Source organism: Thermobia domestica, chromosome 8 (genome assembly GCF_964235325.1).
Source record: "Thermobia domestica chromosome 8, izTheDome1.hap1.1, whole genome shotgun sequence".
In the NCBI taxonomy this organism is placed as follows: domain Eukaryota; kingdom Metazoa; phylum Arthropoda; class Insecta; order Zygentoma; family Lepismatidae; genus Thermobia; species Thermobia domestica.
Genome location: NC_137461.1, coordinates 206,856 through 224,972, shown reverse-complemented (window position 1 = coordinate 224,972; position 18,117 = coordinate 206,856). Strand labels below are relative to the sequence as shown.

Sequence of the window (18,117 nt, the reverse complement as noted above, 5' to 3'; positions counted from 1 at the left end):
AATATCAGGGTGAAAAGTGCGTCATTGACGTTACAAATTCCGAGTTGAGCAGACGCTTTTTGCAAGAAGGCAAATCATCAGGAAGGTGAGCTTTTCTGGATAAAGGGGTCTTATATACAAATGTTTCTCCACCAAGTTTCGATTCTTAGACGTGCCCCCCCCCCCCACCTTTTTTATATAGAAATTATTAAAAATTCTGAAAAGTGAGAAAAGTATATATATATATATCTAGTGGGGGACTTGATAAAAATATACAATTCCTCCCCTAACAGATCTGTATGATATCACTATATATCAAAAATTAGGAGTTTCAGATTTGATTATAAGTACCACGAAGTTATACCTACAAATAACGGTAGGCAGAAGTACGGATAACCGGGAGTTTACTGCATATACATCATAAATCAATAGGCAGTAGATGAATAATTCAAAACAGAGAGGTTAAGCAAAACATAAAAGAACAACAGTTCTTCCACATGTACATTAATGGTACTATGAGTTGATTATACCAAAAAGGCAGGTTTTACATGTCACGAGATCATATTGCATATCCGCACTAAAGGACGCTGCTCTTAGATAATGCTATACTTTAGATTAGACTACACAAATTATGATATTATTTGAGCATTATTTATGGATTGTTTCCGAGAAGTGGACATGTGATACTCTTTTTCCCGTGCAGGTCAAGTTTAGGCACTCACTTGAAATAAGTGTTGAAATTTATATTTCCTTCAATAAATTTCTTCTTATTGTTCTTCAAAAGATTTGTTCTAGGCTACAAGACAATACTCCATTTAGCCTAGAAGAAGTTCAACGGGTTCACCAGAAATAACTGTCCAAAAATTACAGTTGTTCCACGATTTGTGTATAAATACACCATCTGAATATACCACAGAAACAATGCCAAAAAAGTGCTGGGTGGCCATAAAAGCAGAAGTTGGAGCTGGGCAAAGCTGTTTGGGACCGCGCGGGGGTGCGTTCGAAAGGAGCAGGCATGTTAGTGACGGTGCGTACGCTCGTAAGCAAAGTTAGTAAAAAAAAATAATCATATTTTGAAGTGATACGAAATAGTTTGTATCTCTACAACGCATTGAATAGTTTCACATTAGTAACGGTACAATTATAAACATAAAATTCAAATTTTGTACTGTGGAGAAGTATTTCATCGGTGGGAAAAAGTATCTAATACACTAATCGCTCACATGCACTTTTTTTAAAAAAAAAAAAAAAAAAAAAAAAAACTTTTCTAAAGCACTTGTTATAATTTTACACTAGTAAGCCTACACTTGCAAACATAAAATACAAGTGTATTATAAAATATTTAATTGTGCCACCTGTAGAAATTTCTTCCTTATAAACATATCCTTCTATGCAGGGTATTGAATTTTCTTGTAAGTTTTATGAAATGTAATGTCTAAACTTGACTATCAGCCTCTTTTCCATCCTTTTCGCACATCACAGTTTTAATTAGCTGTTTCGATATATATTCTTTTTCTTCTTTTGTCTGTCAATGTTTTCAAATCATCTTGACTTACTGGACTTCAGTAGAAAGGCTATATAAGAAAAAAAAGAAATTTTTGAGTTTTACGTCCCACGGTTATGCCGGTTAGGCTAAAGGAGACGGTGATGATGAGTAATGAATGAAATGGTGGAATGAAGAAAGTGGGAGGAAACGGGAGAACCCCGAGAAAACAGACGCACACGGTGTTTGTCCACCACAAAGTTCACTTGGCGGGGGCTGGGATCGAACCCGGGACCCCAAGCACCAGAGGTGAACGCTCTACCACTGAGCCACCGCTGCCCCAGGCTATATAAGATATGCAATTGTAAATTATCAGGGTTAAGTACTGCATTGTCGGACAGATTCTGGGGAATTTACCGGGTCAATTGGAGAATTTATATTTTGGTTTCTGATGAAGAATGAGTCAGGTGAGGGGAACAGTTAAGAATCGGCAGAGAGGTACACTTGATATGACTTAGTGGCGGGAAAGGCAGTGTGGAAATGGCGCGCGTGTCAAGGTTGTGAAATATCGTGTTTGAGTTTTATCGAATTACAATCTGTCCTAGGTGGCCACTACTGTGGTGTATTTTTGCACAGTGTAAAGAAGCTGTAGGATATATTATGCTTAGAAGAGGAGCATTAATATTATGAAACCATAACAAGTGCTATTGAATTCGTATCATCGCCAAAACTACTTGTTTTCACTACCCTCGATTATGCGATTACCCACCATCGCTGTCGCGCGTGCACCCTTCAGATGTATATATCTCTGACTGTTATTGGCTTTTTTTTTCATTTCGTGACCTCCTAGCACAGGTTTGTTTATTTTGTGAACTAATTTTTATGCCATACATCCGGGTGCCGTATTCATACACAAATATTGATTTTCTGTTTCAGATTGTCAAAGTTTACACATCCTAGTTTTGAAGGTAACTGACTTGTAACTCAACCTACCCTAACGTAGCTTAATCTAGTGTAACCAAATGCAGTACATGTTGGCATTTTTTGGGGGGAAACTTACAATACACGCTTCAGCTGCGCATCGGTAAGTAGAGCCGCTTTCAAAGGGTATAGTGCAGTAAGTTAGGATACAGTAGATTAAGGTGCGGATAAATAAAGTAGTGTAGGGTCGGGTTAGGGAAGTTTGGACCTACATTGTTAAAATTACGTGCAACCTTTCTGTCCTGCGTAACAATACCAACTAAAGCGGGTATTGTAAAGTTAGCTTTTGTTTTTCTTGCTTTATTTTTTCGTGTGGTTCGGCGATACAACACAGATGTCAAGGATCAGAAGTATGAGGTCTCGTCAAGAACCAAACCTGGATCTCTTGCGCCAGCGATACGTAGGTTGACCATATACGCGCAAGTGAGTTATCGAATTATGTGCGTAAATAATTATATAGAAAATATAATGTGCAGATGTAGGTTTGAGGCATCACATTTTGGAAGATTTGCAGGTAAATTTCAATACTTTGCATGAAAAGACATGTTTGCAAGAAACAAATTTCTGCAGGCGCCAGAATTAAATACAAAGTAATACAGTCGTATTTTAAGTTTATAGGTGCAGAACTAGTAGTGTAAAATCATTACAAATGCTTTTCGATGCATTAAATAAGTCAGTGTTGGTAAGTTACTTGCCCCAAAAGAGTAACTGTTACCCTACTTCGACAGTAATGCGTTACTTTTAGGTCCGAAACTTTGAATGTTTAAAAAAAAAAAAAAATCCCTACTATTATTATACCACTATTATGCTGAACTAAATATACAATAATAACAATGTTATGTAAAATTAAAAATACAGAATGTAGAGAAGCAGATTATACTACAACTAATAAAATGAGAACACATGAACTAGGTGTGAATCAAAGCTTGCCAGTATCTCCAAAATCGATAGACGCTTTTTGAAGTTAGTTGTTCCAATTCTATAATCAACGGACTCTAGGATACGCAAACTGATCTAAAAAAAAAAAAAAAAACTCCAATATTACATATCATCAACGAACTACTTTCTAGTAATAAAGTAGGTCTGCTCATCAGAACACAGTTTAAAATTCATATTACCTTACTGCATATCGTCAATTATACTTTATATTAATGTTAATTATACCTCACATTACCTTTAACCTCTTACTGTATATAGTCAATTATGGTACTCTAGCTGTTGATAAATATTTCCCGCATTCAGACATTTTACTTTTAAATCCAGTCTACCATCAATCCCAGCTTTTGCAAAAAAAAAGTATTCTTTCGAACGGTAAAATATTTTCGCTCTCCATCTTTATAAAACAAAACCAATCAAAGTAAAATAGACTACCATCGCTCTCGTAGTTCACTCATTGAATGTATTCATTTGGAGGTGTCTATGAAATCAGTACATGTGATTTCCCTGTGGCTGTACTCATCTTCAAAAACAGCAATGCCACTAAGATCTTATATGTTTCTCTGTGTCGGTGACTAATTATCAGTCACTGGCATACGTAGTTCATTATTCATTGTTCCATTCTGAGAAATCTACTTACAGGAAAGAAACATTTGTTTCCGGAAAAAAAAAAAAAAAATGATACAGGGTTGGGCAGGTTACCAGGGTTGGCAAAAACTATGGATTTTATTGAAAAAACAAAAAAGCAGGGTTTTTTGGTTTAAGCCCGGTTTTTTTGTTTAAACCCGGTTTTTTGGTTTAAACCCGGTTTTTTTGGTTTAAATAATTTGCTCTATGTATTTATATCACATATGGACAGAAATAAGCTTATTTCGCCTTGGTGTTAGTATGCAACAACCGGGTTATGCTGGAAGGGGTTACATAAGCTTAAAATGGAATCCAAACCGCTTCTCGGTTTACACCCAAGAGATATTGTCCTCCATTTGAACTCAAAACCGGAACTAATTGGCCACAAATGCGATACGTCTGCTGACTCACTCACGAAGGATTCCTGATAAAAATACGTTGGGCTAATTTTTACATATTTGTTAATATAATCGTCAACAGTTATTCCAGAAGAACAAAAAGATAAACAATTGCACAAGTGAAACCATTATACAGAATTACATATGGACAATTTCAAAGTACTACCGACTTTTATTAGTCTAAGTTAAAGAAATATAACGACTTACTTTGCATATCAGTAAGAAAAATGAATAAAGATACGAATTATTTGAGTCCACTTTGGCTCTGACCCATTTATACATAAATAGTTACCAGATTCTTATGATTTCAATAATTGCCTTTCGTGGGGTTTGTATGACCCCCTCCCAAAAAAGTACGGCATTTCGATGTATTTTATCAGTAGTAAACATTATTAAAACGAAACAATGTTTAGAATTTTCCTTTGGTTGCATAACAATAATAACAAACTATAAAAAAAAATCACAAAAGAAACATCCATAAAGTTACATAAAAAAAGGTTGCTTTTGTAATATAATCTCTTTGAGTAATGAATGTGGAATTTAGATCTGAATATAGTACGAGTAATACATGGAAGTGAAACGTCATAACCCACAAATGTGTGTTCATCAAGATTTTACGAATACTTACACTTTTACGAACATTTTTCGTTTTTTGGTTTAAACCAGTTTTTTTTTTTTTTTTTTGAAAAAAAAAAAAAAAACATGGTTTAAACCAGCCAACCCTGGTAGTTACTCATCCGAAAGTAACGCGAACTAGGTACGTTACTTAAAAATTTGTAACGCGTTACTTCCTAAGACTGAAAGAAGTGAGTGCATCTGAAAAATGGCTCTATTAGATGCTATATTCCACGGACGGCATATTTCTGCAAAATGTATTTTATTTTTAGAAGTGGAACGTTACTAGTCTGAAATCATAACTAAAATAGTGGTACTGAAAAGATAGAAAAGAAAAAGGAATGAAAAGTAACCAAAACAAGGTACGTAAAACATATTTCATTAATTTTATAAAGGGGTACGATGTGAAACTCTTTTCGTAAAAAAAAAAAGTGTGAATATAAGTAATTTCAGTCAGTGGATATCATATTGAAATATATTTTGAAAGGTAGTGAACGTATTGTAAGTATAACTATTTACTGAAGCGGAAGAATACAAGAATGCGAAGAGGATGGAAATAAATGGCGAGAATGCTCTGCTCGTGTTAGCAATGGACGTTTGTAATGGATGTAATCCGAATATATGGTTTTATTACAAAGAATTGTGTGATAAAGAGCGTCATTATAACTTTTTGAAGCGTCATGGTATGATGAAACGTAAAATCAATTGCGCGAAGTGCGGAAAAGAAGTAAAAATTCAGAACAGACGAATTTCTCCTCGAAGTGGAACATTTGTACCCGGGAAAGCAGCGAAGATATTTTGAAGGTAAGAATTAATACGATTATTTAAGCGTCTTTGAATGTAAAAATTATTCCGAATATTTTATGTATTTTTCCACTATCTTAGTTTATGCATACGCGCCTGCTCCTTACGGATGCACCCCGTCGTGTTCCTGCCCCGACTGTTAGATAGCATTCTTGCTTTCAGTACCACCTAGCACAAGCTGGTTTGTGGTTTATGCACTTGATCCTCATTTAGTGCATGTTCTGCAAAAAGAAACCGGAAAATGCAATGTGTAAAAATTTGGTAAAACCGTCTGCTTGAGTAATGCCGATATTCCTTCTTTTGGAGGGGGAAGAGGTGAATTGTGAATTACGAGAAAAAAAAATTGAAATTATGAACCAAAGTCCCACTTGCATTGAACGATTTCTTCTAATAACGTATATTCTACAATAATATACGTTTGGGAGTGTGGGCGCTGTGCCCCCATTATTTTACAATGTATATTATTGGAAAAAATCCTTTTATGCAAGTGATATTTTGGTTCGTTGACAGTTTGAAATGGTTTGCTTTGTCGTAATTCACCTAACTTTGCCTCTGGGTGATGGACGTAGAGGGGGGCCTGTGTTCTTGAACCGTGCCTAAAATTCACATAGATATTAAGTTCGTTTCCAATCATGTATCAAAACCCTCATACTAAGTGCCTTATACAACGAACAACATGCTACTTGCTTGAGTCACTTGGCTACATTAAAATATTCATTGCGCTGAGCTCCACAGACTAAATTGCATTATTGGTATAGTAAAACTGCACGGTATTATCTATATATTTTTTTACATTATTATTTTAATAACAGCTATGATTATTGCATAATTAAGTTCCTTATCATCAGTATTTCTTTGTGAAGAAAGATTTTACCCTCGCATTTTCCAAATCTTTGTCCAAAATTACAACTTACCAGACTTGGACACACTATACACATTTAATGCAGCCATGTCTGATGTCTGCTGCTCTACAACGTTGCCAGTGTTGCCTACAAATTAATACAAAAAGTCGTTAAATAGGAGATGAAATGACTCCAATTTTGGGTGAAAAGTCGCTAAAAAAAATTTCGTGGAATTCTGCCTCTTATATATATATATATATATATATATATATATATATATATATATATATATATATATATATATGTGTGTGTGTGTGTGTGTGTGTGTGTAGAAAATACGTGATCAATTGAAGCCATAGTACTATCTATGCTACAAGAACATATATGAAAGACTCATATATAACTAATAATTATTTCACTTTTAAACAGTTTTAACTTTATGATCAATTTTGCTTCAGCGAAATCAAAAATGAGTTTAGAAAAACGAACAAAATTAAAGGTCTAGAAAAAATCTTACACACTTCACTTCTACTCACACTCCTACAGATAATCTGTTTGCTATCGGTAATGTGTTATTTGTGCCTCTAAAGGAAGCTCTGTAAATTAAAGGACATTAAAAGCTGGGATTGGTCCCCATGACGAGGTTAGAGATAACAGCAATCAAAGTGGGAATATAGAGATAAATGTTATGCACTTTCCCAGCTCGTCAACATCTGCACTGATTCAAATAAGCAAAAGGAAAATAAACATATATCTGAACTGATTCGAGCTAATAGTATTTATTTTAGGACAAGTTGTTCGCAGCACAAAAGTCGCTAGATTTGTAAGTAAGTAGGCAAATCGTCATTCCAAAATCACCAAAAAAGTCGCTAATCGGAAAAATTATTTTTTGTCGCTATTCTGGAAGGCGAATCCCCTAGATTTAGCGACTTTTCCCCCAAATTGGCAACACTGAACGTTGCCAACCTGATCAGAACATTTTAAATTATCGTTTTTACCGTAAAATTATTGTATATTCTGTTCCCGTCTCAATAACTATTATTATTATTATTATTATTATTATTATTATTATTATTATTATTATTATTATTATTATTATTACAAATTAACAGAAACGTTTATAGTTGAAAATATATATATAACAATCTGCATGGGAAACAAGAATGATAGTTCAATTCTTTAGTAGGCTATCGATTTTTTCTGTGCTTTTCCTTCAACACTATATTTACTTATGAAAAATCATCCACTTCAAATAACTAGTAATTATCTCTTTCTGATCTAGTACCTAACGCGGGTTATCGGTGCACGTGGTCCCCGATTTGATTGCGGGAGAGAACACTTGTATGGGGTAAAAACACTAGTAGGGGTTTGGATCAAATTTTAAAACATTGTTCCGTCTCATATAATATTGGTATTGAAAATACATGTTGAATTGCAATAATCCGATCAACCAATTACCTAGTAGTAATAAACCGATAACAATAAACGTAAAATATTTAAATTACTATTCTATTAACATTAATTTTCCATGCCTTATTTAGTTTCTTGAGAGATTGGTAACTTTTGTAATGTTTGGAGAAATTTTTACCAGATAAATTGCAGTAGCGTTGCGTGGTATTCCGAAATGGGGATGCCAAAGTTAGTCAGTTGTCTGATATAATACAATACAATGCAATACATGTTCAATGTGTATTCTCTCAAAAAGATTCACTGTGCAGCAAATGTTGTTTCGATGACTCATGTTTTATAGTTTTTTCATGAAATTATCCAAATCAGAAATACCGTTTGAACACCACTCCGACTCCTTTGCCCCAAACATAATGCAGACGAAACATAACATTTTATTCCCTACAGAACACCCAGAAAGCCAAGAAAACCTATCATCATACCACGAAGACTGAAATATTCGCGAATGATTGCTTGTCGTTTTTATGGAAAGCTTTGGGGTAGGTCGTATCCCTTTCAGATAGCAGCGCTGCTCGTAAGTCAACCGAGATATGGTAGTTAACAAAAATCAATTAAATTTGTATCTGCGTAGTCATCATTTGCTAACAGTTAGTAAGGTACTATACCTTGTTGCAGCCGAACACTTTCCACAGCTTTGTCTCTTAGTTATAAATGCAATTTTCTTCATACTACAGTAAAACAATAAAACAAATATTCATTTCAAATCACAACGCAAAAGAAACTTTATACTGCCAATTTTTCTTGACCACCAACGATCAATGTTGCTAATCAAAAGCATGAATCTAGTACAGAACGCAAGGGCATAGCCAGGGAGAGGTGAGCCAATAATTTATCACAAGAAAGGATTGTAAAGCTATGTTCATTAAACAACTTGCAGAAGCTTTATATTTAGCACGGCATAATTTGCAACCATCCCATCAGTGTTGCCACTAAGTTGTTACAAAAAGTCGCTAAATAGGAGATAAAATGACTCCAATTTTGGGTGATAAGTCCCTAAAATATTTTTCGTGGAATTTTGCCTCGTATATATATATATATTATCGTAATGTAATATACATAAGATACGTGATCAATTCAATAATTTCACTTGTAAATGTTTTTAACTTTATGATCAATTTTGTTTGAACGAAATCAAAAATGAGTTTAAAAAAACGAACAAAATTAAAGGTCTAGAAAAAAATCTTACTTCACTTCTACTCACGCTTCTACAGATAATCTGTTTGCTATCGGTAATGTATTATTAGTGCCTATAAAAGGAAGGTCTGTAAACTAAAGGGCATTAATAGCTGGAGTTGGTCCCCGTTAGAAGGTAAGAGATAACAGCAATTGAAGTGGGAACATAGAGATAAATGTTGTGTATTTTCCCAAAAAGCAAAAAGAAAATATATATTTGAACTGATTCGAGCTAATAGTACTTATTTTAGAACAAGTTGTTTACAACACAAAAGTCTCTAGATTTGTAAGTAAGTCGCCAAATCGTCATTCGAAAATCACCAAAAAAGTCACTAATCGGAAAAATTATTTTTTGTCGCTATCCTGGAAGGCGAATCCCCTAGATTTAGCGACTTTTTCCCCAAATTGGCAACACTGCATCCCATACGATTGCACAACACAAATAGAAGATTAACAGGCTGTCTGCTCATTAAGGCACATATATGTTAGGGGGTCCGATCGTCACAATTCTGGATCTCTTTTATCAATAACTACTCTTAATAATTAGGACGCCAAAACATTTAGGGGGTCAGGTTCCCCTAATTTCACGCGTGGTAGGGCATACAGAAGCAAATGCGTAGATTACGTTAGACGCAATTGTCTCAGCTCGTTTTCTGCCACTAGCATTGTGGCGAGAAAAACCGGCTCCACTTTTGTATGAATATTGTTTTCAGTATAATTCCCTTTATTTCTCTCCAGTGGGCAGCTTCTTTATCCGCATACCATACTTCAATCTCGTTTTTTTCTTCCTTTTTTTAATGTCACCCCTAGAAATTTATCTTGAGTCCGGACCTCAGGGCCCGTTCGTGAATATGGCCTGAGTGTGTATATCATTTGAAGATACAAATAGAAAGTACTTAAAGCAACTCTGGCGGCCTATTTCTGTGTGTCTACTTCATTGTCAGATATCCACATACAGAAGAGCGCAAGTAAGCTTTGTGAAGGGCGGAGGGTGGCCTACCGGATCGGTGACCGTGATTCTACAGAATTAGTTATGCTTGTGTGAGTCCTCTCAAAGAGTATCTGGCTACACCCTGGGATATGATATTTATTTATGATGTTGATTATTAGTTTGCCTTTAATTACGATTACAATTACGATGCATTTAATTACGATTAAAGCATAACTATTTTTATACTATCACTTACAAAGCAACATGCTTCATAATGGCGTTGAACTAACTATTTATGTTTTGTTCTATTTCGTTGACTGCGCTCGTACGTTCTATACAGAAACCATTGCTTAGTTCAAAATATATAGAGTTGGCAGTACTTGAGCATACGGCAGCTTATATCTAAAGCAAATGTTGGGTTGCAAGGGATGACGGGGAGTAGAAAAGGAAGTAGTTGGGCATGCGCATTCTCAGAAAGCAGACAAAAACCCCGATGATTGCAGTAGGCCTGGATGCCCAAGGAACATAGCATACAAGAGGAAAGACAGAAAATGTGCATCTGAGTGATGCGCATGCGTAGGTTCCGCTTGCCAAAGTAAAGCGAGAGAGCGCATCCAGAAGATTGTAGTGGAAATAATTGTGATAATTATAAGCAAACAATTTATAAATATAATGAAATACGTATTTTTTCTTATTAACAGGGGATGCCGGGCATACAGGCGTTCCCTTACGCTACGCCGCTGATAAATTGCAAAATTTGTACCCTTTTTTCACTTAATGAAAGGAATTTCTTTCGAATTTCAGTTACCTCCAGGACCATTCCTGAGTCTTAACAGAAATTGTTAAATTATGATATATTTTATTATTATCGTACATAAGCTATCGTACGTCCTACGAAATTCAAAATTATCGTATAATTCGATAATTATTGTACATGTTGGCATCACTGGCTGCTCAGTATCGCAGTTGTTTTCTTGGAAAATGTGCTAAATGAGACGGCGAAAAACTCACGAAAAGTTATACATTCAGAAATTGCAAAATTTAACGATACTATGAGTCACAGACAAAGGCTATATCTTTATCCTTTGTCTGTGCTATGGGTTGCGTTTTAGATAGTATGCCATGACGGGCTGTGATATTTTGGCTGTGCCAAAAAAATTTAAAATATACAAAAACATAACATTTTGAACAACCCTCGTATGATTCTATCATTAAAAGTTTCTAATGATATAATTAGATCATTTCTAAAAAAACTTCTTTCTTTTCCATTCTCGACAAAACATTGTGGATAAAACTCTTCGGCACGTTTCCGATGGGACCAAAACAAATAGTGCTTCAAAGCGAGTTTTCCAGTGTTTCAATTATTATAAAACTATAATACAAGCACAGAAAGTTATAATTAATCGTATGATCCCAATTGATCATTACGCTTAAAACAGTGAAACGTGAATGAATGTTAATTTCTCTGTTAATAGCAGAATACGTCACCCTTTCTCTCTGACGTTGTGTATAACTGAATAGCCCCCTCTCCCATTTTGTCATTCTCTATATTCGCAGAATTCCCATCTTGTATGGAATGCGGCTTCGAAATTGCGACGCAAAATTTTTGTTAGCAGCATTGTTCGTGGTAGAACAACAGCACTTTTTCGTAGCACCCAGCAGAGAGTTTGAGATAGGCGTAGTTGTTTCGCACCCCAGAACAAAGACAATATGGTGATGTAGGTAGGAACAAAATATAGTTCGTAGGAGACAATTGTCATCTGAACTTATTCAAAAGCTTTATGTGGTAAAAATTTATTAAATAAACGGAAAATTGTAATTCAACTGGATTATGAGTGTATAGTGCAGTATTAATTATTTTTGCTTACAATCTAAGTAGTGTGAATCTGCATTTCTTGTACTGGCGTATGAACACTGTTGCTCTGGTAACTTGCCCGCGAAGAAATGCGTGTGTGCAATAGTGTCCTATTGTAAAACGGATGGAGTCTCTTGCAAGAAAAGAAATATCGATCGAAAAGTCATAACTAACTATCCATCGAACAAATTTTATAGTTAAATATAATTTTATCAGTTACGATGATGTCATACAATTTAAAATATAAAGCGATAGCATTTGAATTAGTAAAAGAAACGATGCTAAAACTTAAACTCTGCTAAAGAAAACAGACACGCCATGACATTGCAAAACGAAAGGAACAACAACTTTCATTGTATAATTCTGCAAAGTCTACCTCGGTAAAATAAAATTTAATATTATAACCCCCACTTCTCTTTCTTCAATTTGAAGTCGCGTGTGAAGTGTGTGCAGTGTTTAGTGGAAAGTGCAAAGAATATAAATTAAAATGAGTGTTTAAATCAATTAATTTTAGTGAAAATAAGTGCTAGCATATAGAAAGGGCTAATATTATAATTATCATTCCAGTGATAATTCTTAAAAGTGGGCTAATGCGCGAGTCAATAAAATATATAAAATAAATTGATGTTATGAGTGAAAGTTTTCATATATTATGTGCTTACTACATAATTGATATTACATATTCCTTAAACGACTAAATAAATAAAAGTAAATATCCATGCTGTAAATCTATATATTTCAAAGTACATATCTTCCAATAATTGAAAGTTTTATTTCGTTATTTCTTTAAAATATGGTGTTCTGATACAAATTTTGATTCCACAATGTATATACGAATTTATTTCATCATATAAATGTTTTTTTCAGAATAATGTGTAATTTAAAATTCTTTATACTGACATACGGATGTTTGTAACATATAATCGCGTCACCGAAATGATTATCATCAAGGTTTTAAATCTCAGTAATAGTTCACTCTCACTACGAATATGTTCGGAAATACAGGAGAAGGTAAGTGTATTGTAAATGTATACCTTGTTGTGGATTCAACCTCACGTACCGATTGATATTAATATAAGACTTCCCTTTCTTAGTCGACATGTCATGCTAGCCACGGCTAAATTTTAAATTAACTCCCAAATAACTGAATCTAACCACTAATCATTTTACATAAATATCGTACCAAACAATTGTACCTTAAGGAACTGAACCTAGTACCGTTAAAAAATGGCACACCAAACAGGAATCGAACCCTGTACTGTTAAAGAATTGACGCCCGAACAGGGACAACCTCCGAACCGTAAATCTTAAAATTGGTGATTAATGGTTTCGAGGCGTGATTGTAAAAATAAAAGTGACTCGTTGCCATAGTAGTTTCCTTTTTGGCGTAAAGTTGTTCTGTTTAAGTGTAACAAAATGGATCTAAGCTATGTTAAGTTACTGTTGGTCACAGTTAGGGCAAATAAAGAAAAAAATGCAAACTTTGCACGAATCGTTAGAAACTAAATTGCTGCGTCTAGTAAAGACATGCAAGTTTTGCGTGAATCATTGGGAAGTAGTGAAAATTACTGAGGAAACAAGAAAACAAACGATGATAGGTCCGAGGTACAACTTGAATTGGTAAGAGGAATGTTTGGTTAAGTATGAATAAATATCTAAAGAGATAAATCAAAATATGAACAGGTAAAGGTCAAGTGAGAATATATTAGCTGTAACGGTCAAAAATTCCGAAAAAGTCGACAGTATTACGGTTAATTTAGGCGCATGTGAAGAAAAGGCAAACCAAGCTTAGAGAAAATTGAATATGTTGAGGAGTCGGTAAGTAACTTTGAGTCTAAATTAAAAGATAAAGAAACGACGTTAGTTTTAGTGAGTAAAACTACTCATAAATTAAAAAGAAATGTTGCTATACTACGCCATAGGATTGATAGTTTATCCCAAAATACAGTTCTTCAAGGCATAGATGTAATTAACATGAGCCAGGATATTGCTTCAATAAGTGATAGGTTGTCGGGGTTGGAAATAAAAATGGATGAAACCCAAACGCAGTTAACTTCCTTGGTTGAGAGTGCGAATAAAGACAGGATTGAACGTGACTTTATTTCGTGAAAGTAATTTAAGTAAATCAAATATATTTCACGACGATAGAAATAGCAATAAGTCAAAGCGTAGTGAGAAAGAAAGTAGCAGTTATAATCAAACAGATTCCAGTTCATCATCTAGTGAGATAACGTAAGCTGAAAAACGAATCAAAATAAGGAAATCAGATAGGAATGATGTGAAAAATGCTAAGCGGCGAATATTACGTCACAGTGACATTGAAGTGTTCCCTAAATTTTCATGTTTGGATGACACTGAGTCACCAACTTCGTTCTTAGAGCAGTTTAAAAACTCGGCTCATGCTGTAGATTTCCAGAATCTCAATATTTAGATGTTTTAGGATTCATTCTTCAGGTAACGCACTTGAATAGTATAAGTCAAGATTAGGTACGTTCCGCTCATTTTCGGACTACAAAAAATTCAAAGCTCAGTTTGCGACTGAACAAATTGCGAGTAAATTGTCAAAGTCAAGATTACGTACGTTCCGCTCATTTTCGGACTTTACAAAAAAAATTCAAAGCTCAGTTTGCGACAACAAATTATTGCGAGTAAATTGTCAATATTACAATTTCCAGAGTTCGATCTGAAAACAGATGCTACCGTCACTGATTTTGTTTCCAAAAGATTTAATAAGATACGTGGTTTTTCATCCTTTATACCGGAAACATTTATTGTTAATACAATTAAGCAATTGTTTCGCATTTCTTACTGGCGACAGTTAGCATTCTTTCCAAATTTAGATTTTACTTCATGTTTAACTGCTATACAAAACCTTGAAGCTTTGTATTACGACAGTAGGAACAGTAGATATAGGATAACTTTCGGAATAGAACTGTTCGAGTTAATAAGGTAGATGAAGTCAAGGATAATGATAAGAGTTATAACATAAAAGGTAAATTTAAAAATGAAAACCGTGAGAACAAAAATAAAGGAAAATTTAAAGGATCAAATCAAAAGGGAAATGAAAAGAAAAGTTTTCGTTGGAAAAATCGAGAGAACTATCACGTTGCAGGTAATGATAGCGATCAGGGTCGAAGTACAAGTAATGATAATTATGAAGGTAATTACGGTCAAGCAATGCCGAATCAAAATGAAAAGGTTAGTTTTAGGAACAGTAACCACAATGAAGTCATGAATAGACCGTAGTCAGTGCCCTCTTATTGTCAATCTGCACCGCAATTTCCGTATTTTAATCCAAAAGTCATATTTCCGCAAAATAAAAAACAATTTAAACTAACCGCGCTCTCCAACGCGGGTGCGGTTGGTAGAGTTGGTAATAAACTATTCAAAATGAAAATGTACTCAAACAAAATTCTCAATGCGAATTTGTTATTCGCAAGAATGTAGTAAATGTGGTTAATTGGGACGTTGATTCATCGGAGAGTAGCGATGATGATCAGATTTTAGAAAACCAATCTAGGTTAGCTGAGATAATGGTACAGATTTTAAACCAATCTATTGTTGCCTTATGCGGCACTGGAGCTTCTGTTACATTATTGTTCTTGGAGACATGGAAGGTATAGCGTCTGTAATTTCCCACTTTCACTTGCGACCTGCCCCCACATGTTTGTTGATAGATTTTTACGGGGAGAAAAAGAAGCAGGTGCAAGGTGAAACAGTATAGTGTATTAAAATAGGGAATATTGCATTTGATGTACGTGTGTTGTTTGTTATCTAAATGCAGAATGCTTGACGGGGAAAAATTTCCTTACTCAGTCTAGGGCTAAAATAGATTTTGGTAGTAATTCTGTCATTGTTGAAAGGGAAGGAGAAATTGTAACTGTTCCTATAGTAAATAATGCAGGGAATAGCATTAAGGTTACTAAAATATTGACTAAAAATGAAAAGGAGCAAAAGGTGAATTTTGTTTGTGAAGTTGATAAAAGTAATGTAAATGTTGTTAGTGATACTAGTGATGAATCGGAATGTTCCTTTGAGATTGGAAAGGTAAATTTAGAATGTCCCATAGTAAATAATTTGATTCGTGAAAAGCATAGTTTAGAAAAAGAGTGGATAAATCATGTTGAAACTGACCATGTTTATACTAAAGATCGAAATTCTTGTTGTAATGAAGAAGAAATAAAAGGTTGAATTTAGAAATTGCCAGCCAGAATAAATTTTTGTCTGAATATTGTTTGGAACAAATTTCGGAAATTGATAACGAAATCCAACAATCACATAGAGTTGCAGTTTGTAGTGCTAATGTTAATCAGTCAGAGAATGAATTTGCTTCTATTTTGGAAATTCAGGAAAAGTTAATGAAACTAAATTATCTGAAGTAGAAAAGGAAAGGTTGTAAAAATTATTGCTGAAACATAAGACAAACTTTAAGAATACTCCTGCTTGTTGCAATAAGTTTGAGTACACAATTGAGGTAGATACGATTGAACCTTTGGTAAAAAGACAATATACATTATCTTACAAATTTAAAGAACATATTGATTCTCAAATATATGAGTGGTTAAAATGCGGAGTCATAAAACCATGTGTTTCGATACATTTTCATCCAATTTTTTGTGTTCCAAAAAATACTATTAAAATGCGAGTGATAGTGGATTTAACAGTACTCAAATCTCATGTAAAAATAAAGCAAGTAAAAGTAAATAAAATCGATGACTTGTTGAAATTTCAGGGTGCAAAATACGTAACGAATATTAATTTAGTAGGAAGTTACACGCAAGTTCCAACTTCTAAAAATTGTCGAGATTATACAGCTTCCTCTTGGAAAGGAAGAATGTACAGATTTACTTCTATCCTTTTTGGTTATTCTAATGGAGGTGTAGGATTAATGGCATATCTTTAAATTGTGTTAGGCCATGCTTTATTTGATAAATTAGTAGGCTATATAGATGACATTTCAGTACCAAGATTTTCTTTTGATGAGCAATTAAAGATTTTAAATTTGTTGATTACGAAATTAGGAGAAGCTAACATGACTGTAAATTTGGGAAAATCTTCCTTTTGTAACACGCGTTTTCAATTCTTGGTTTTGTGGTCACTCCTGAAGGCGTGAAAAAGGATCCATCGTATGTTAAAACAATTCGAATTTTACCTCGTCCTAAAAATGTAAGAGTTAAAACGAGTTTTAGGTTTGTTTGAATGATGTTTAAAATTTGTTTATCGTTTTGCTCATTTGGCTAATCCGTTATTTGAAATTTTCAAAAAAGAATAAGAAGTGAATTTGGACCGATGAATGCGAACTGAGTTTTGTAAAAATAAAAGAATCTTTAGCTAAAAAAGTATTGTTGAATCACCCGTTGTTGGATCGTGATTTTTGTTTAGTAACGGATAGTTTCTTAGTAGCGGTTGGAAATATACTGTTTCAGGAAGTAAATGGTAAGAAACACATAATTGGTTTTAATAGTAAAACTTTGAGCAATGCACAACGAAATTTCACTGTAACTCAACTGAAAGCGTGTGATCATAGTGATCTGCCATTGTGATCGCTATAAGAAAATGGGAACATTTATTATAGGTCATCATGTGAAGGTCTATACGGACCATAACTCTGGTGTTTCTAAATAAAAACCGTCATTGGAATTCCCGTTTGGCCCGGTGAAGTCTCGAATTACAGAGATTTGACCTGGAAATAATACATATTTCAGGCAAAGAAAACGTTGCTAGCGACGAGCTTTCCATAATAGTTTTTGCCCCTCGTTATGAAATTTTGAACAAATAATTTGGAAATCTTTCCTTCATTTTTCAGAAAACTCACACCAGGAGAGTTAGCCGAGAAACAAAAAGAACATCCAGAATATAACAAAATTATAAGGTATTTAAAAACCGGACGATCTTTATAGCCAAATTAAAACTCGAAATGTGGAGAAATTTTACAAATTGGAGAACGGAATTTTGTTGTACAAGAATTTTCATCTTCCCAACAATTGGAGAATTTGCCTTCCACCTTTAGTTAATTTAGTTATTGA

The 18,117-nt window shown here is 34.2% G+C and overlaps 1 protein-coding gene across 1 annotated transcript in view; it reads right to left on the bottom strand.

The window, feature by feature from the left end:
• Positions 1–6,853, bottom strand: part of LOC145692620 (NADH-ubiquinone oxidoreductase subunit 8-like) — a 42,335-nt gene extending 35,482 nt beyond the window's left edge. The window contains exon 1 of the mRNA XM_081767945.1: positions 6,738–6,853. Coding sequence (XP_081624071.1) covers positions 6,738–6,774 — 37 coding nt within the window. The 5' untranslated portion in view covers positions 6,775–6,853. The remainder of the gene's footprint in view (positions 1–6,737) is intronic.
• Positions 6,854–18,117: the final 11,264 nt, after the last annotated feature.